The 18,854-nt window shown below is 46.7% G+C and overlaps 1 protein-coding gene across 1 annotated transcript; it reads right to left on the reverse strand.

Annotated features, from left to right (window-relative positions):
* Positions 1-574: 574 nt before the first annotated feature.
* On the reverse strand, positions 575-11,342 carry LOC102100737 (transmembrane protein 45B-like). Its single transcript, XM_005528426.3, has 6 exons — positions 11,268-11,342; positions 4,956-5,150; positions 4,241-4,453; positions 3,004-3,188; positions 1,911-2,056; positions 575-1,265 (listed from the first exon to the last, which is right to left on the reverse strand). Exons 2-6 carry the CDS (start codon positions 5,137-5,139, stop codon positions 1,148-1,150), a joined length of 846 nt encoding a protein of 281 aa, XP_005528483.1. The 5' UTR covers positions 5,140-5,150; positions 11,268-11,342; the 3' UTR covers positions 575-1,147.
* Between the last annotated feature and the right edge of the window lie 7,512 nt (positions 11,343-18,854).

Below are 18,854 nucleotides of genomic sequence, written 5' to 3' on the forward strand. Positions count from 1 at the left end.
GCTGCAGTCTCTATAGTCTGTGACAGGCTCTTTGCACAAGGGGAAAAGGGTTAAAGGATGAGCTTTGCCTTCCCTTGGACCTGCCAGGAGCTGCTTTTCTGTGCAGTCATGAACATGAGCGCAAACAATCTTCTGCTGTCCATTCCCCACTAGGGAGAAGATCTCAGTGCAGAGCATCCTTCCAGCCCCAGGGTTTGCAACATGAACAACTGCAATTTACCTTGTGCTGGTGGTTATTTTATTTATTTATATATACAGATGTGTAATACAATTTTTTTTTAAATCCCCATATTACTAGCATATTTTCCTCCTGTCTAGGAGATGATATTTCCAGTCACTTTTTGCAAGAAATTAGCTAGTAAAGGCAGCCTAAAAACAAACCATGTGCCTCTTTCCTCTTGCTTTCCAAGCTGAGGGGGTTTGTTTTCAATGGAAACTGGGACATTTCATGAATCCCTGCTGCATAGTTGTATATCTTGCAGTTCTTCAGGCTTTGCAGGCCTGAGGGATGGATTTTTCTAAGCTATTATTATACACTCTATAATTTCTCAGTCTTAAATTTAAGGCGATCAGCTCAGTGAGGATTTTAATTTCACATTTATTTACTCTCTTAGCCTTTAAGTGAACATGAAAATGATTAACAAAACCCCTTTTTAGTTCAAAGCTTCAGTAATAAGATTTGTATTGTTTGTAATCTAGCCCTGGTGTTGCAAAAATTGCCATAATCTCACATTCAAAACTCTCTTATTCATCCTCCTTGCCTTGCACCAGAGGTGCATGACGTCAGCCTGGAGATTTCTCTGACTTCAATCATGGCAGGTCAAAGCCTCCAGGCTCTTGGAAAAGTCAGCCAGCCAAAGGATGCCCTCCCTCCCTATGAGAATACATGGAGGAGCCCATAGAATGAAGACATCTTGTCATGTTGAATTTCTATGCTTTGTTTTGTTGCTAGAAATCACTTCAAGCTGTGCCCAAGTCTGAGCCAGAGATATTCAGGTAGGGATGGAGGGCGGACACCCCATCAGCCTTCTTCCCAGCAGCACCATGGGGGCACCTCTCACTCTTCCAAAACAAAAATATTTCATTATATTGGTTTCTTCCAGAAAAAGGACTGTTCATGTATTTGGAGCAGGAGTTTTCACCCTCTTCAGTCTTCATCAGAGCCATTCAAGAAGGCAGCTTGGGAGCTGCTGTCACACTTCTGCTGCCGGACCCCCAGGCTGATGTAGGGCTCTCCAGTGCCCCTCCGGAACCTCTGGAGACAGCTGTAGCACAGGAACAATAAATCATTATTAGAAAAATCCTCAACCTAATGCCACTCACCAGAACCCTCATTCTAGACATCCTAAAATGCTATTGATGGGGGATTCAGTGGTTTTTGTTCTGTATAAAGTCTATTTGATGGTATGGACTGAACTATCTGTTCTGTAGCTCACACAGCATCCCTCAGAACATCCCTTAAAGTGGGATAATTTTCCCATCCCCTTGAAAAAGCCAAACTGGGGGCTGGTAATATTTTAGTTTTTGTACCTACAAGAATACAGTGACCTTCAACCGCTTTGAAGTCCTTGCAAGGCAGGGGATGAAGTGTCAGGGGGTCCTGGTAATGCTTTGATGTCTCTATCAAAATAAAGTTTTACTTCAGTACTCAGTGTACAGGGACATAAGCAGTGTGACTTCCAGGAGTACCACTAGGGACTCGGTTGTTTAACTTCTCCCTGTTTAATGCCTGTATCTCTCACTGACACTGTTCTACATTCTGTGCACTCAACAAATACCATGCCCTAAAACCTGCAGTAGTCTGGGACTGCTTATTTGGCTGTGATTTTGTACTGCAGGAAGGGCTGAGTTACATCTGTCTCACTACAGACATCCCACCAGGCCTTTCCCAGTTCCTGTCCCAGCCATACCAGTAAGTGAGGGTGTAATTCACAGCCAGGATGGCCACAGCAGCTGCCCAGTGCCAGAAGAAGCACATCGTGAGAAACATGATGTTGCTGTGGTCATTCTCATCCCACACTGGACCTCCCCATGGCTGGAACAGCACAACACCGATCTGGGTGGAACAAGAAGTTGGTAGAACAATTATGTTGGGAAAAAAATGCTAGAATCCCAGAACAGTTAGAGTTGGAAACAACCTGTGCCAGAGCCTTATCACTCTCACAGAGAGTTACCTTTATTCATGTGGTGACTGAAGAAATTGAGAAATTTCTTCAGAATTGAGCCCTGACCAGGATAGAGGTTTTTGCTGAAAAGAGTGAACTCCATCCTTGCAATGACAGGCCACACAAAGCCAATCTGTGCCCAGATTTTTTCTGCTCAATATTCAGACACAATTGTCCTTCAGCATTCCAAATTCCAAGCCATCCTTGTAATATTCCAGATTTAGTATTTTACAAGCTCAGCCCAGTTTTCTATCTCTGAAGAAAGGCTGGTTTGAGCTAGCGCAGCCTTGAAAAAGAGAAAGTGGTTTGGTTTTGGGGTGGTTATTTTGGTTAGTTTTTTGCTTGTTTTTGGTTGGTTGGTTTGGTTTTGTTTCTTTGTTTGTTTGGTGAGTTTTTTGACAGCTTAGTTTTGAGAGGAATTATCTCCAACTGATTTCTTTGCTTTTCCAACTCCTACCAAAGCAAGCAGCTGGCTGTATATTAACTCAGCTGTTTTGTAGCTGGTGGAGTTTGTATCTTTCCACTAAACCAGAGGGAAGGCTGCAGGGAGCATTAGACACAATAAGCAATTAGTACTTGTTCCTTAGGTACTGCAAAATGTTGCTCACTTGCTTTTGCTCTTCCCCTTGGAGAAGCAATAAGCCAAAACAAGCAGCTCTTGCATCAGGAGTACCCATCAGAGATGACCTGTGATAAGTAAATTTTCATTCTGGGTTATGAGCTATTTATGAAGTGAGCCTGGCAAAATAATCCTTGGGAGATGTGTGATTGATACATGATGTACAACTTGTTCCCCTCTTTTCCCTTTGCTTCATTGCTCTGAGAAGGCAGAACGGACCTGCCAGAACCAGGTTCCCTGGACAATGGTGATGCTGGCTCGGAACATCTCCAGGACAATGTTGTCACGCAGGAAAACCTCCAGCAGGATGCTGCCAGCCCCGATGAAGAGGGTGATGAGCAGTAGGGAGTGGATGTGCTGATCCAACATGGGGCGGTTAAGGACATGGTAATAGAAGAGACAACCTGCCAAAACACGAGTCCTGCTTAGAGCAGCATTAACAACAGCAGCCATGGCCACTGAGTTGAGTAAATCACCTGCCTGGATGGCAAATTGAGACAGGCCATCATGGAAAAAAGGAACTCCACATAGCACCATCCCCTAGGCCTCCTGGCATCCCAGCATCCTGGAAGGATGAGATGCCCAACCTTGGGGCAGGAGGATCTGAGCAATACAGTGACCAAGGACAGGGTAGTTGCCTTCCCACATCTGTGCCATCACCTCTTCAAATGACCCTTTCTTTCTAGCCAGGCTTCTGCTGTGTCCTTCTTTTTTATTGCTAAACTTCACCTTTTTTTTTGGGGAGCTGTAAATGTTTTTTTGGTCTTACATGCCAAACTATGCATCTGGAGCTGCTCCTGCTGCTGCTGCCTCAGAAACTGCTGTGATTGGGAAAGGAAATGTAACAGAAGCTGTGCCTTCATTGAGGGTTCTATATAAACAAGACCTTATTTTCCCATGGGAGAGTGTTAGAACTAGATGATCTTTAAGCTTCTTTCCAAGGCATGTCTTTATATGATTCTATCATCCAAGAGGGGTCTGGAATCCTGGCTGGTGACTTGCAAGGCAGCCTGAGGACAGAATGATATTCAGGATATGCTGAAGTTGAAATAAATCACTTCAAATTGCCACGTGCTCACGCAAGTAGATCAGGCTAATGATGCCTGCAGTGCAATTAATGGCTCTCAGGGGGAACATGGGGTGGAAGAACAGCCTGTGGATGGCAGAGGAATGCAGAGTCCACCAGCCATTTATCATAACGAAGAATCTCATTCTGCTGCTTTGCACCACAGTAGCCCCAGAAACCCCAAACCCAAATCCCAGAAATCCCACTGCAAGAACCTATCCATGAGTGTATTTCCCATCTCATTCTATTCCAGCCTGCAACAAAATATCCCCTACGATGTGTCCTTTCTCCAGAGGCATCTGGAGCCATATCTCGGACAGGTAAATTTTAGTCCTTCTCTGACTTGGTCCCCAATATCCCTCCCTGAATTAAGCACCACCTTCTACCAACCTTCAACGAACACGGCCACGGCCAACATAAGGCGATCCAGACCCCGCGGCACCACCTCAGAGATGTGGGTGAGGACATCTACCACCCCGGAGAGGCCGTAGAAGAGGTACATGGTGGTGTGCTGCCAGTTCATCAGCTTCACCCAGTCGCGCTTCTCCCCGCTGTACAGGTACAAGTGGGGACCATCGGGGACGAACTGCTCCGCCAGCATCCCTGCAGGCCACCCAAGAGCATGGAGTTTCTGGGGGTTTATTTGCAATGCTTGAGACTACTCCTAGCTGCTGGGGGTTCTGAAGCAGGAGCTGGTGAGTTTGTATCAGGGAGAAAAGACTAGATGGAAAAACCAGGCCTGTGTTTAATGGCAGCTCAGCTTTGGGAAGGGGTGTGAGACTTGCTTTTCGACATCAAACTATTTCAGAGACCAAGTCAAGATGGATATCGAGGATGCATCTAGGCTGCCCAGGAGAGTGCTGGACTCACAGTACGTGGAAGTGTTCAAAAAATGTAGATGTGGTGTTTAAGTTTACGGTTTAATGGTGGACCTGGCAGTGGTCAGTGGTTGGACTTAATGAACTAAGAGGTCTTTTCCAGCAGAGAATTCAAAGATTCTCTGATCCTTCCACATCTAGACCAGTTTCTCTGGAGTCAGGGCTTCTGTACAGTCATCACCACAGGCTAGATGAATACTGGCATAGCAAGTGAATATAACCCTTACCTATTAGAGAAAAGAAGATTTTGATTCCCCCTTCAATGGCATCCACACGCTGGAAACAATAAGTCCTGTGGGATTTCTTATTTACTTTCTGGCTGAGATACTGCAGTGGGTATTTCACAGACCACCAGAGCCCAAAGAGCAGGAAGAAGCTGCCTGGAAGTGCATGACCCTTAAAATTCGCCATCCTGTCAACCTCTGAATACAAGGCAAAGAAAAATAATGTCATTATTCAATTTACACAAGTTATTTGGCATAACACTAGGAAAAAACAGGATTTGCCTTTCAGGGAGGACTGGAGTAGGCTTGACCAAGCACATTGGAATAGGAAGGAGCACTGGGAACCCCTGGGACCTCTCTGAGGTCCTTGCCCCAAGACTTGGAAATGCCAAAGACAGTTGTTTCAAAGACCCCAAATCTGCTTCAATGTCTGACACAGCCCAACCTGAACCTTTAATTCCAAGGATCCCTCTCAGCAGGAGGTCCAGCTTTAATTGCTCTTCTGCAAGTATGAGCATAAGGATCTGCTGCTGACCAGGACAGAGCAGGCTTTTCAGGACCAGATAGGAGAGATAATACACAAGGAAAACAGGAATGTCTAGGAGTAAAAAGCAGAGTGTTTCTTTAGCTCCATGAACAGCCACAGAAGTGGTGTGCAAAGTCCAACATTTTTTAAAATCTCTGGCATTATTTCAGGCCATGGAAGAGGTGAAAAATACCCTGCATGTATTCTATAAACCAAAGCATTTTGTTAAAAATCTACCTTCAAAAATACCCCAAAAGCTGCTGGAAACAAAACATTGTGGGTTTGGGCAAACAAATCAAGTAATTTCCTGCATCCTGACCTGCTCACACCCCTTCTTCCCTCTCCTGAGCATCCCTAAACCAGGACTTGCATCAAGCTGCTGGAGCCTCTGTGCCAGAGTGCACACGCATGGATTGCAGGATGCTGGGGGACCCATTCCCTGGGAGAATTACAGCAATTAAACCCAGCCAGCTCCTGTTTGCTGTTTTCTTAATTAGGTTGAGAACTTACCAGCTCTTTCATGCGGCTTCAACCATACGTTTGAGGGCTGCCTTGGTGTGAGGTGATGTCAGGCTGGGCAATTAGGAATGTTTTAATTGATAACAAAGGCTGTGCTGATGGTGCCCAGGACTTCCTTCTCTGTTTAGTAACTTCTCTGTGCCATTCCACACTTAACACTGGGTGGAAACTGTCTCCCTTGTGGAGTGGATGCTGTCCCTCCACATTGCAGGAGTTGCACGGTTTGGAGCTGGATCTGACCTCCCTATCCCAGACATCCCAATTATCCTGAAACTGCCTTCCCCAGCAGCATTTCAGGCTTCAGTCCCCACTTGCTGAAAATATAAACCAAAAAAAAGTTCTTATTCTGCTGTTGCACAGGTGATAATTTGTGTGTGGGCTTAAACATGAGTTGTTGCTGTCAGCCTTGGACTAAGGGAGCTGTTTCTTTGGCTTTATTAATATTTGATTTCAGGTTGGTTTGTGTCAGGGACACCTTGTTTCATCCCTTGAAGTCCATGGCTGATGCAGATACCATCTCCCAGAGGAGTCTGCCCCCGAGCAGGAAAATCCACTGGGTTAAAACTAATCTCCTAAATCCCTGCAACCAACCTGCCTCATCTGAGCTGGTTTAACCAAACAGCTAATCCAACAGCTCCAGCTAAGCAAACACTGGCTCCACATGAAAACATCACCCTGATACATGCAGCCACACATGGCAGCACATGGGGCTGATGTCCCTGCAGTGCCACCAGGCTGGTTTCAACCCTGTCACCAAGCACCTCTGAGATATCCCGGTGGGTTCATGAAGATGAATTTTGGGGGGATTTAATCCAAGAATAGAAAAGCTGTGCATGGGGTATGAGCTGGCAGCTTTGCAGGTCACTATTAGCACTGCAGGATTCTGCCTTGTCTCATGACTTAAAAGGAAAGAATTATTGACAAAGGGTGCATTGGATAATTAAACAGAAAATCAAAGCAAGATGCTGCTTACTAGCAGGGCTGGCACACTCCAGTGGGTTAATACAATCATCTCTGCAGTCCTTTGAAAGGGGCAATTGGGGAATGGGAGCATCCACCTGTTTCCCCGTGATTAAGGGAGCAGCATTCCCAAGCCATGGAGAGGGCTGAAAAATCTATATTTTCTGGGTGAGTAGAGAATCTCATCATATACATGAAATGAGGTTAATGGCTTTAAACTGAAAGAGGGGAAATTTAGATTAGGTACAAGGAAGAAAGATAAAATATCAAGGTAATAACTGGAAGCAGAACCAAACCCATCCCAGAGTACCACAACAAGAAGGATTACAGCCATATCATGTTGTATTAATGCTATAATTATAACATGACCACAGCAACATACAGTCAAATATATGACTGACGTAGCTCTTGCAGTTACATATTTAAGGCTGATATAAAGTGGGGCCTGATGGTTTTCCACCTGAGATTAATGCAGTCAAATTGGGATGACCTGAAGGATACACTGATCAACCACAATTAAAAGATCAGCTAAATGGGGTATGCACAGCCACCTTACAGTGCTTATGTGATCTGGGCTGAGCTCAGGGGGTGATGGGGACTCTTGGGGTTGCTGGTCTCCATTCATGCCTGATAGCAGGAAGCACATGGCTCAGCTGGTACATGTGACCAGCAAAACTATTTCTCCTGCTTCTCTTCCTCCTCTAAAAACATGCAGTGGGTAAGCACAGAGGAAAAAACCAACTACAGTTATGTTTGTGCCCTGGGGCAAACAGCTCTTGTTTATCCCTGTAGCTCCAAAGGAACTGAGACATGCTTACAATCAGCAGGGAGAAAAACAAGCTGAAGGTCCAGTGGGTGCTGCTGTTGGTGGCCACAGCCACCATCCCAGGGCATCCCTGCCGAACACGACTTTGTCCCTTCCCTCATCACCCAGCCACGTTTGGCAACACCCCATGTCCCTGCTGGCTTGTCATTCCTGCTCTTTGCCCCCTGTTTATTATAGTGCCCTACGCTGTGTCTGCTTAATGATTTACTGTTTCATCTGCTCTTATCACCTCCCAGAGGAGCTGTTTTTTTCTTGGTTTATAGCTAATGCACCAACCACCTGGGGAGGCATCTGGAGGATGGTAAGGAGCCTGAGAAGCCAATTAGGCTTTCACCTCCTTCTCACTCTACCCTAGCAGACATAAACTCTCTTTTTAGCCAAAACCAGGGCCATTTTACTATTCCAAATGTCTCATTTGGTTTTACTGAGGGGTTTTTGTGGTTTAAGTCCATTGATAGTGTCTCAGTCAGGGCATCACTTCCATCTTCCCCAGTTAGAAAATTAGAGTATAAAGTTCACCAGTGGGAAGAGCTGACATCCATCACCCCTACAATTAACTTTGCCCTTCAGCCCATGTGAATCAGGCAGTTCAGACACACTAGAGCTGGCTTGCTCACTGTAGGACCTGTGCTTGGCTCTCGAAGCATCTGTGGGTGACAGGGATGGTCCCCAGGGAAAGGTTGACTCAAAGAGGAGAAATTGACTTGCAAAAAAACCACCCAGGCTGAGCTCAGGCACAGGTGAGGAACGCCACTGAAATGTTTATCTGAAATAATGAAGCTATTTCCAGCCTTCCAGAAGGGCTCTTTGGTTGAATCTGCAGCTGCAGGAGCACATCAAACCCAGACCTACAGACTGACAGCTATTGAGGTGCTGCACTCAAAAAAACATCCTCAGTAAGCTCCTTCCCTATTCTGCATATCCTCGGTATGTCTCCCTGAATACAACATAACCCCACAGTCCAAATCTGGCACCTGATGTGGATGGCAGTGGTCCAGACACAGGGGTGAGATATCTCTGTCTCTGAGGACAGAGAGGTGGCAGGAGACACACAAAAGGTATCAGGAGAGGCATCAGACAGTGATAAACTCTCCCTGTACCCTGTGCTGCCTCACTCATTACCAGAGTTGTCTTATTTGTCTGCAGAGACACTAATAATCATAGCAGCACTTCCATTAGCTCCTGCAGGAGCTGGATCCCTAATGCATTAATGCCAGGCTAAAACCCTACTCTGAACCATTCCATCCCATTATCGTCAGGTTCTCTTTTCCTTCTGTTTGTGTCTGCACCAGGGAGTGTTAACAGTGACACTGAGCAATCATCTTCCTCATACTGAGGTGAGCTCAGCTGCAGCTGCAAAAGCAAGAAAGCAACATTTCTGCCTCTAAAGGATCCTTAAGGGCTTTGGACTTAGGTTAAAAAATTATCTTCATCATTGGAAACTATTAGGCTCAATTGCCAGGAAGTATCTGAAGCACCATCAGGTATTGTAGGAGTGGCTGCAGACAGAGAACACAAGCTGAATCCTTCTGAAACAGTAAAGTCCAACGTGGAAGTTCAAATAGGAATGAAAGCTTTAAATTCAGGATGCTGGACTAGAAGTCTATTTAATAGACACAACGGAGCCACCCAGAAAGAGACACTGAGGAAGAGAAATATAAAAACTAGTGATGGAGAACTTATACAGCTCTGCTTCCTCTTCCTTATTCTGCTTCCATTTGTCTCCTGTTTTATAAGCCTCTGGTTTGGATTCTCCATCCCTATCTTTGCTCTGAGCCCTGCCAACAGGGAAGCAGCAAGAAGCTACATCCCAGTGAACAAAGCTGAGAAATAAAATAAATTAACCAAAGCCTAATTACAGGGTCTCAGAACAGGCATTTTGTCATTCCTTCTCTTGCAACCTGCATTTGTTTATTTGTGGACAAATAAGACAGTGAGGTCTGACTTTAAAAATTATCTGTTGGAGGAAATGCACTTCACCATCTTGAAAGGCATTTTTCTTTACCTCTACATGATGGTAAAGAAATTAAGGTGCTTTCTAAAGGGATGGCTGCCATCTGTGCCCTGAATTGCCTCCCTTGCTCCATGATGTGTGATGGGGCAGCCCTGACTCCAGTAACCCCTCACAGGTACTAACCCAAAATAAACTCAAACCCAACATTATCACCATCAAAAATGCCACAAAAATCAAAATTCAAGAATCCTAGAATCACAGAACAGTTTGGGTTGGAGGGAATTTCAAGATAATACAATTCCACCCCCTGCCATGGGCAATGACACCTTCCAGTAGACCAGGTTGCTCCAAGTACCAGCCAACCTGGACCTGGAACTCTTCCAGGGGTGGGAAAGCCACAACTTTGCTGGATTCCACAACTTCTCTGGGCATTTTCCAAAGAGTAGATGAATGCTTGTCCTCAAACTGTCCCAATTGCTTCAGAATGTGACACAGGTTAAGCACTGAGTGTCTTCAACATCCCTCAAGGAAAACTATCCAAGACAAAGGATTAAAACCATTTCCATTGCAATATATACCCAAAATATCCATAAAACACATAACCCTAAGCCTGCTGAGTACCACAGCTTGTCCCTGGGTACCCCAGAGCTATGGTCCCCAACATCCCCTCCACTAGAGCCTGGAGCCTCAGCCATCACACCCTGCACTGCTAAGGTGAGGGGTTGGTAGCTTTTTGATGATAAGCTGGTAGGAAGAACAGAAGAAAGAAGGAAAAAAAACTTCCTCTTTAGCAAAGGTGGCCCTGCTCACAGCAAGGGACGTGGCACAAAATGAACTTTAAGGAACCTTCCAATCCAAACCATTCTGGGACTCTACAAATACGATCTCTGAGGTTTTAGGCACTAGAAGTGACTTTTCTAGGCATTTCTGTGGGTAGAGGAAGGTGGGGAGGGAGTTTTTGGTTCAGTGCACGCAGCAGCAATTTTGGTTTGGCTGTGAGGCAGAGGTTTTGCATTTAATTTGACTGGGAATGGAGCAGGGAGCCAGCAAGGGCTCCTTGCACAGTGGTGAGGGGTTTTTGGGGCCCTGCTGCCCCCAGGCTGCCCCGCTCTCCTCGCTGCCTATTTTGGGCCCCACATATCATGTTTATTTTCCAACTTCCTCCTTGAAAAAAGTAACTGCGGGTTTGCTGGGCTGCCACATTGCTTCCCAGCCCAGCAGGGACAGCAGCCAATCCCCTATGAGGCCCTTCACGGGGACCTCAGAGCAGGGGGACATCCCGGTGGGCTGAGGACACTTAAATCCTTAAATCTCTCCCAAATTTGCTTTCCTAAGGGAAGCAGTGGTTCACCCACCATGATCCCTCCCTTCTCTCCCTATGGAGTTTGAATGCCAAAATGAGGGATCCATAAGGGGCAGGCAGGGGGTCCCTTCCGATCCCATGGTGTGGGGTGACCTCCCCCCTCCCCATGCCAGCTCCTTCCTAACAGAGCCCCCATCCTGTGCCAGCCCTTGCCAGCAGAGCCTTACCTGTCCTGGTGATCCTGGTGCTGCACCTGCTCCCAGGTGATCTGTGCTCCTCCCCTGCCCGTGGCACCCGCCTCACCTGCCTCCTCCCTGCCTCCCAAACCCCAGCTGGAAGGGAAAGGTGACACAGAAATCCTTCATTCCTGGACCCACCAGGTGCTTTAATTTGCAGTTTTCTCCCACAAAAGTAATCCACCATGATTTGCTGAATTTTCAGCAAGTCTCAAGGCTTTCCCCCTCCATATCCTAATTTTCTCAGATTTTGTACAACGATTAAATTTCCTTCCATCAGAGTTCCCCATTACCCACCTCATGCAGGATGGGATACAGGGGAGCTGTGTGGGGCATTACCCTCCCACTCCCAGGTGCCTGCACCCCTCATCCCCAAAACACTGCGTTAATAATTAACTGGATTAACTCCTTCAAAGCACTTCATTTTCCATTTTCCATGCTTTCCAGGTCTGATGGATGAGCCTCCTAGGATCCCCACTCATAAACCATATTTCAACTCCAAATGCAATTTTCTGACCAGGCCTCCTATAAAACCAAATCTATCCTTAATAATACTTTCCACTTTCATCTCCAGTCCTGCAAGTGCTTTACGAATGTTAAATAATTAACCCTCATGACACTCTTGGGAGGGAGGGAAGTGTTATTATGGCTATTTGTAAAGAAGCTCTGACAGGGCCTTATGTACTCCAGCCCTGGGTTTTACTCACTTTTAGGGACCACTGCAGCTACTTACAGCACTGAGACCAGCTATACCTGCCACCAGGAATTTGTAGTAAGAAAGCTAGATTTTAATGTTTTAAGTATATCCACCCTGATTTATAAATTACTTGAGGTTTAGAAGAGCTGTCTGCCAACCCTGTCTTTTTCTTTTATTATTGTATTACTATTTCTATTTATTGACATCAAACCTATTCCCTCTCCTGATCCCACAGTGTTGTTTAAACAGATGAGTTCTTAAATAATAAATAATTTTCAATTGATCCATCCTTTCTCACCTCCCAGGGAGGTAAGTGCTGCTGGAAGGGAGAGAGCATCCCACAGTCATCCTCTTTTTTTATCAGTGGTGGGGTTGGATGCCCAAACCCTCTATATTTTTCAGGTGGGATAATTCAAATTTTCCAGAGACAAAAGCCAAGCTGCAAGTATTTCTTGTCTCTTTATTAAATTGTTTCACAAATATCCCAGGAGTCGGATGACATTTTGTGTCCCACAAACCCTGGAATAAACCAGAATTAATCGAGGGGCTTACACTCACCCCGCTCCAGTGACACAGAAGGATTTACCACCAGAAAACTAACCCCAAAACTGAGGCTGAGGAATAAATGGAAGGAAAACAACTGTTGAGATGTAGGGCCTGGGAAAAAATGAAGAATTACTAGGCTTGGGAGTTTCTACGAGTTCATGAAAAAACCCCAAGGGATGTCCAAAAATGCAAATGAGACCCCAAAAAACGCCGCAGAGAAATGAGAGATGAAGTTGCTGTTACATAAGAAAAGCTGAGTTTAGCTAAAGACAAAACTTTAGTTAAACCTGACTCCGAATTGGAGTTTGTTCCCACCCAAAACTCTGCCGAGTAATGTCGGTGTTTCTTGGCTACCAGGAAATTTGCACCTTCAAATATTTGCAGAACAAAATCACGGGGTGTGTAGGGGGGTGGATCTTACTTTAAGGAAACAACCTGTCTGGGTGTATTTCTTGTAGTAAAGGCCATCCCTGATCTGGAGGTATGGAGAACCCTAGCAGAATTGTCTCATTTCCAAGTGGGCCTGAACAATCATTTCTTGATAAGACACATCAAAACCCGACATCATCTCCAACTTATATCTATAACTTCCTAGAGCTCAGCCACTCTTAAAACCTTCACAGTTCCTTAGACAGCCTTGAAACAACATGTAAAGGCTGCAAATTCTTCAGACCTGTGTCCAGTTCAGTCTCTCACCATCCAAATGCACTGGGCTGCTGTGTCCTGCCGCTGCAGGATCAAGTCCAGGGAGGTTATGGATTCTGCTGACTGGCATGGGACTTCGACGAGACAGGCCTCTGCTTGGTTAATCTCAGGAAACCATTTATTCAACACAGGAACAAACTCAGCTTAAATCCAGAGACAGAGAGCAAGCCCAGAACAGAGGCAGGATGGTGGCTTTTATGGGACAGAACAAGGGTGGAGTTTAAGGTCAGGGTCTAATAGGAACATAGCAAGGGAGAAACCCCAGGGGCTCAAACCCAATCAGAACACCCTGGGCTGCCACCCCACGAGGCTCCGGGGTGGGGCAACTCTTCCCGGGCTCTCAGGGCCCATCCTCTGAGGCAGAGGGTGGAATTTACTTTTCTTGGGCTTTAAAGCCACGCCTCTCACTTTAACAATGCTTATCTAAAACTAAGTCTTTGCCTCCCTCGGCGGGGGCACCTCACACTGGGCTACCACTGGAGGTAGGAATTCTGGTCAGCACAGCACATCCAGCTTAAAAAAACCAGTCCTGATCAGCAACTTTTCTAAATCTTACTGCCTTTCCATTAAATCAGTCCTGAAAAAAAAAAAAAAAATCAGAATTCCTATTCTAGGAATTTTTGAGGCCTCAAAAAAGCTCTTTTGTGTCCTGTCCATCTCTAATTTTCCACCTCCTGATGTCTATTTTCTCCCAGCTTATCTCACGCAGAGCTGCAGCTCCTAAACATATCCACAGGAGATCTGGCAGTAAATAACACCCTGGCAGTCTCTTCACATCGACATGCAAAGCTGGGAATGACAAAGAAAACAGATGATTGCGAATCATCTCAGTATGCTGTGTGGTTAGACAGTACCTGCAGTCTCCATGGATGCAGCTTGGGATGCAGGCTGGAGCGTGCCGAGGGGGTGATGCTCAGAGAGAGCTCAGAACAAGCAGCTCAGAGAAATGGGGGAAATGATGCAGTGTCAGAGCCGGGAAATTAGTTCCCTTATTTTCCTGTGCTGGCAGAGGGGACAGATGAAAGAGTCATTTGCCACGTGGCTGGAGAGAGGAGCTGGACGGGCTGCCTGCAATTTTAAGAGGCAGGAAAATGGGAAAGCAAGCTGCCACTCTAGCCAGACACAGATATTTTTCTGGTCCCTTGCTGCAATATCGATGCATTTTCCAACCAAAATGATGATGTCTCGTTTTCCTTCCCCACCTCCTGCACCCACAAAACTGTCTGTGTAATGCAGGCAAAAGGTTTTGTACTTAGATGTTCCCATTTCTAAGTGAGCCACCTTCTGGTGGCACCTCCCTAAGTCTTCCTGGTACCCAGAGGATGATCCTTCACAGCATCCTCCCATCTCAGTGCTGCTTGTTGCCTGAGTGTTCATTCACTGTGTGCAACCCAGATTTGCAGTGACGCTGAAGTAGCTTGGGACAGTGGAAGGGGCAGAGACCTGAAGCTGCTCCACGGTACCATCACCCAAATTTATTCCTCTCCATGGGCCACTTCAGTCCCCACATAGAGAAAGATGGGGAGTCCAAAGTGCCCTGGGGAGATGACAAGGGACCCACCAGACTCTGCCCAAAATGTGACCTAATTCTTGCAAATGCCCTGTTCCCACCAAAGAGGTTGAGGAAGGAGTTTGCCAAATGGCAAAAGGAGATGAATAAATCCAGTATGGCATATCTGCAGCTGTGGAGAGTAAACAGCATTGGTGCACAGCCAGGAGGAAAAGGGAACTGCTTTGCGGCAGAATTGGGCAAGGAAAGGTAACATAAGCAAAGACAACCCCCATAAGTGTTTCTGTTAACCCCCTGTGAAAAGATCCAAGACTCCAACTGGGTAAGAACAAATAGAATTAAATAAAAATTAAATAAAAGCAGGGAGGGCTCAACCTTGATGTGATTCCAGCTACATCAGTCCCAGCTGGATGCCAGAACTGTAGCATGCTTGGACATAGCAAGAGAATCAATAAGGGACAGAAAAGGAAATTTGTATAGCCAGACGAAAGAAGAGGAAGAGAAAGAGGAGGCAGAACATCAGAAAACAGTGACAGGCAACAGAGAGGGAGGTTCAGGGAGAGGTGGTGAAAGATGAAAACAACAGCACCTAAAAGGAAGCACAAAGTGGCCAAACTCTGTGGGAAATTTTAACAGGATAAAAAATAACTCACAGCTGATGAGCAGTTAAAAAAAAATAATAAGTGGGAAGGGAAGGAAATACTCCCCTAAAACACCTCACATGGAGAGCAACACATATGAGAGAGGTGTTTTAGGGGAGCTGGACAGTCCTCAGGACTGTGACATCAACATCGTCCCTGGGAGCCAGGCAAACACATCCTGGAAGGTTTGATTTGGGGATTTCCCCCCTCCATCCGGCTGCCATTCAGCAATGATGGAGCAAGGGCACATCTCGGTGGCAGAGGGAGGAATATCACCTCCCCAGCCCGGCTAGGCCTTGCTACCCATACCCAGATCACCTAATAAAGCAAGAGGAATTTGGGGGGAGGAATTCGTTCATCTTCAACACCTGAAGCTGGAAGAAATACCTCTGAGTCATGGTAAGATTACCGGGGACATGAAGCTGTGAGGGACCAGAAGGTTCAGATGTGGTGGGTAGTTTCATCTGAAAAGAGAGAAAATCAGATCATCACCTTCACACGTTAACACTGAGCTCTTTGTTTTTGAAATTAAAATTGGGAAGTGTCATCCATACTGATATTTGTTTTTCTTTTCTTCCTGTAGTCATCATCTTTACAATCTTCCCCCCCGCCCTTATCCTCCTCTCCAGCACTTCTGCTCCAACTATCTTTCCCAAGCAAACATTTATCATTTCTGCTACCTTTAATTTAATTTTCCTAATCCTAAAAGTTGAATTACCATTAAAAAAAAAATACCACAAAAACCATACGTAGGGTCAGAGAAGAAGAGCAAGTTCTAAAGGCATTTATTGACCTTTAAGCAACAGAAGCACAGCTCTGATGGTAAACCAGCATATCCCACACTCTCTGCAGAAAGAACTTTGGATGTCAAAGCAATCCAGCCTTCCCTGTAAATTCATCCCCACATAGGAAGATGCTTTGGGAAGCAGGTGCTGAAGTTTTTGGGAGCAGCCTCCACACCTGAGAGCTTGCAGTGGGAATCTGTGGTGTTGAACGGCTGAAGAGAGGTGGGAATTGGGGGCTGGGGGCGTTCCTTGTGGATGTAGGGATGTGGGATGCTGCCCCAGACTTGGGGAGCAGCTATCGCGTCCCGGATGTGCAGAACGGAACCTCGGGAATATTTGGGAACACTAGGTGGTGCTGAGGGTTCACGGAAAGGATTCCATTCTTTCACAAAGGGATGCTCCGGAGTGCGAGGGTGAAGGCCTGGAGGGAGGGAGGGGGACAGGGGCTGCAACTCATTTTGGGGTTGGTTGGGAGACCAGCTCCAGGTGTGAGAAGCTCCTTATGTCACTTTGTCACATTCCTCCCCCCTGCAAAGGAACTTGGCCAGCAGCTGGACTGCCGCACTGGTTTCAAGACCAGCTCTGTCCCAGTTCCTTCCCCCACTTTCCTGGGCTCATACCAGACATCACATCCCTGTTTTGCCAATGGGAAAACTGAGGCACAAGGAGAGGCAATTCCCAACCCACCTGGCAGCATCTCTTTTCCATACGGAGGTAGAATTGCCTTTTGGGGAACCCTGAAACAAATGCAAAGGGTTCAAACCATCCTTTAAAAAATCAGTATAGTGACAAAATGCCGGTTTTCACCACGGATCTCTTTGCTGCTGCAGATTTCACATGCATGAATGAGTTTTCCAGCACCCGGTGAAAAACAAGGGGGCTGCTAATTAGGATGAAACCCACTTCGGGCTGCCGCCTTCTCCCCCTTCACCTCCAGTCCTCCTCCGCGGGTTCCGGTTACGCCGCGGGTCCATGAAGCGCGTCTGAAATAATTGTGCAGTTGTCACGGCCGGGCAGGGGAGGGGGGACTATTTTAAAACGCCCGGCTTAGCCCAAAGGGCCGAGGGGATTGTGGCACGCCCCAGCTGTCCCCGCCGAGCGCGGCCGGGGACTTCAAAGTGCCAGGAGGGATGTGTTAGCGCCAGCCTGTCCTGGCCCACTCGGCCGGGGAAAAGCAGCCAGGCTGGCCTGCCACGGGCTAATGGTGTTTTGACATGTTCGAAGAGCAATTGCTGGGACTCGGGAGATGTGGGAAGCAGCTGGAAGAGACCTGGGGGTGATGGAGGGAGAAGGGGTGGGAGGTGGGGAGACAGGAGAGGAGGGTTGGGAGGGGGGATGCAGACACGGTGATGTTGTACATTTCTTTTGACTTCAGAAACTGGTGGAGGGCGGGGGGTGGGACCAAAGCAGGGAGTGCTGCAATGCCTCCGCTCTGCTGCTGCAAGTCCCAGATGGGGGAAACAGAGACATACGGGCTTCAAACTGAAAGAGAGAAGGCTATTAGGCTATTAGGAAGAAATTCTTCCCTGTGAGGATGGGGAGACCCTGGCACAGGTTGTCCAGAGAAGCTGTAGCTACTCCATTCCTGCATGTGTCCAAGGCCAGGTTGGACAGGGATTGGAGCAACCTTGGACAGTGCAAGGTGTCTCTGCCCAGGGGAGGCGTTTGGAAAAAGATGATCTCTAAGGTCCCTTCCAAATCAAACCATTCATTCTAGGATTCTGTGAACCCAAAGGAAGCACATCTCATCAAAACATTTCTCCTTGCCCTGTGATATTTCTGACAGTGACACAGGTGACACCTCTGCTCACCAGGGCAAAGCTCAGAGTCTGGAAGAAGAAACACTAACAACTCACAGTCCCATGGGACAACCAAGCTTTGGCCATGCCTTGGCCATCCAGGCAGGGCTTCCCCATAGCTCCAGGAGAAGAGAGAAAACTTTGATGCTGCCTCTAATGTAAGAGCTAATGATTAGAATATAATCAGGGCCCAACTTGCCATTCCCTCTGGTTAGCTAAGGGTTGGATGGCTGAGAAAACAAGGATTCTATTGTTATCGTGTCCTCTTCTTGTTCTGCTGCTCTGCTTCTTCTTCTTCTGTTCTGCTTTTATGTGTGCAGGACTGTCCTCCCAGTGTCAGCATGGTCACTGAGAGCTCAATCACAGAACCGCAGAATGGCTTGGTTTGGAAAGGGCCTTAAAGATCAGCTAATTCCCTTTCCCTGCGCTGGACAAAGACACCTTCCATTAGACCAGGCTGCTGAAGGCCACATCCAAACTTGGGTGTTTCCAGGGATGGGGCATCAGCCTGCTGAAAAGGGGATACTCAGCTGGGGCAACTCTTCCAGATCTATCACCCAGCTCCCTATTTTCCATCACTTTTCTGCAAGCCGCTAAAGCCCATTGCATGCATGCTTCCCACATTTAGCTTTCCAGAGATGGTCAGCAGCATATCCATCCCAGTGACCTTCCTATTTACTATGTGGCACCACTGCCTTGGCCATCACAGTGAATTTATTCTCCAAGTCAACCACTGCAGGAGTTGAACTGCCTAACGTAGAACAGCTCCTCTTGTCTGTATATTTCTTCTGCCTCCAAATACTCCATGCACGTGCATACGTGTGGGATGCCTTCAGCCTTGCACCCATCAGGAACAGCTTCCCAAAGCCATCTCCCGTCCTTTCATAAATAATCA

The sequence above is a fragment of the Pseudopodoces humilis genome, chromosome 25 (genome assembly GCF_049639895.1).
Source record: "Pseudopodoces humilis isolate 2021_Gansu_Grassland_sample_001 chromosome 25, ASM4963989v1, whole genome shotgun sequence".
NCBI lineage: Eukaryota > Metazoa > Chordata > Aves > Passeriformes > Paridae > Pseudopodoces > Pseudopodoces humilis.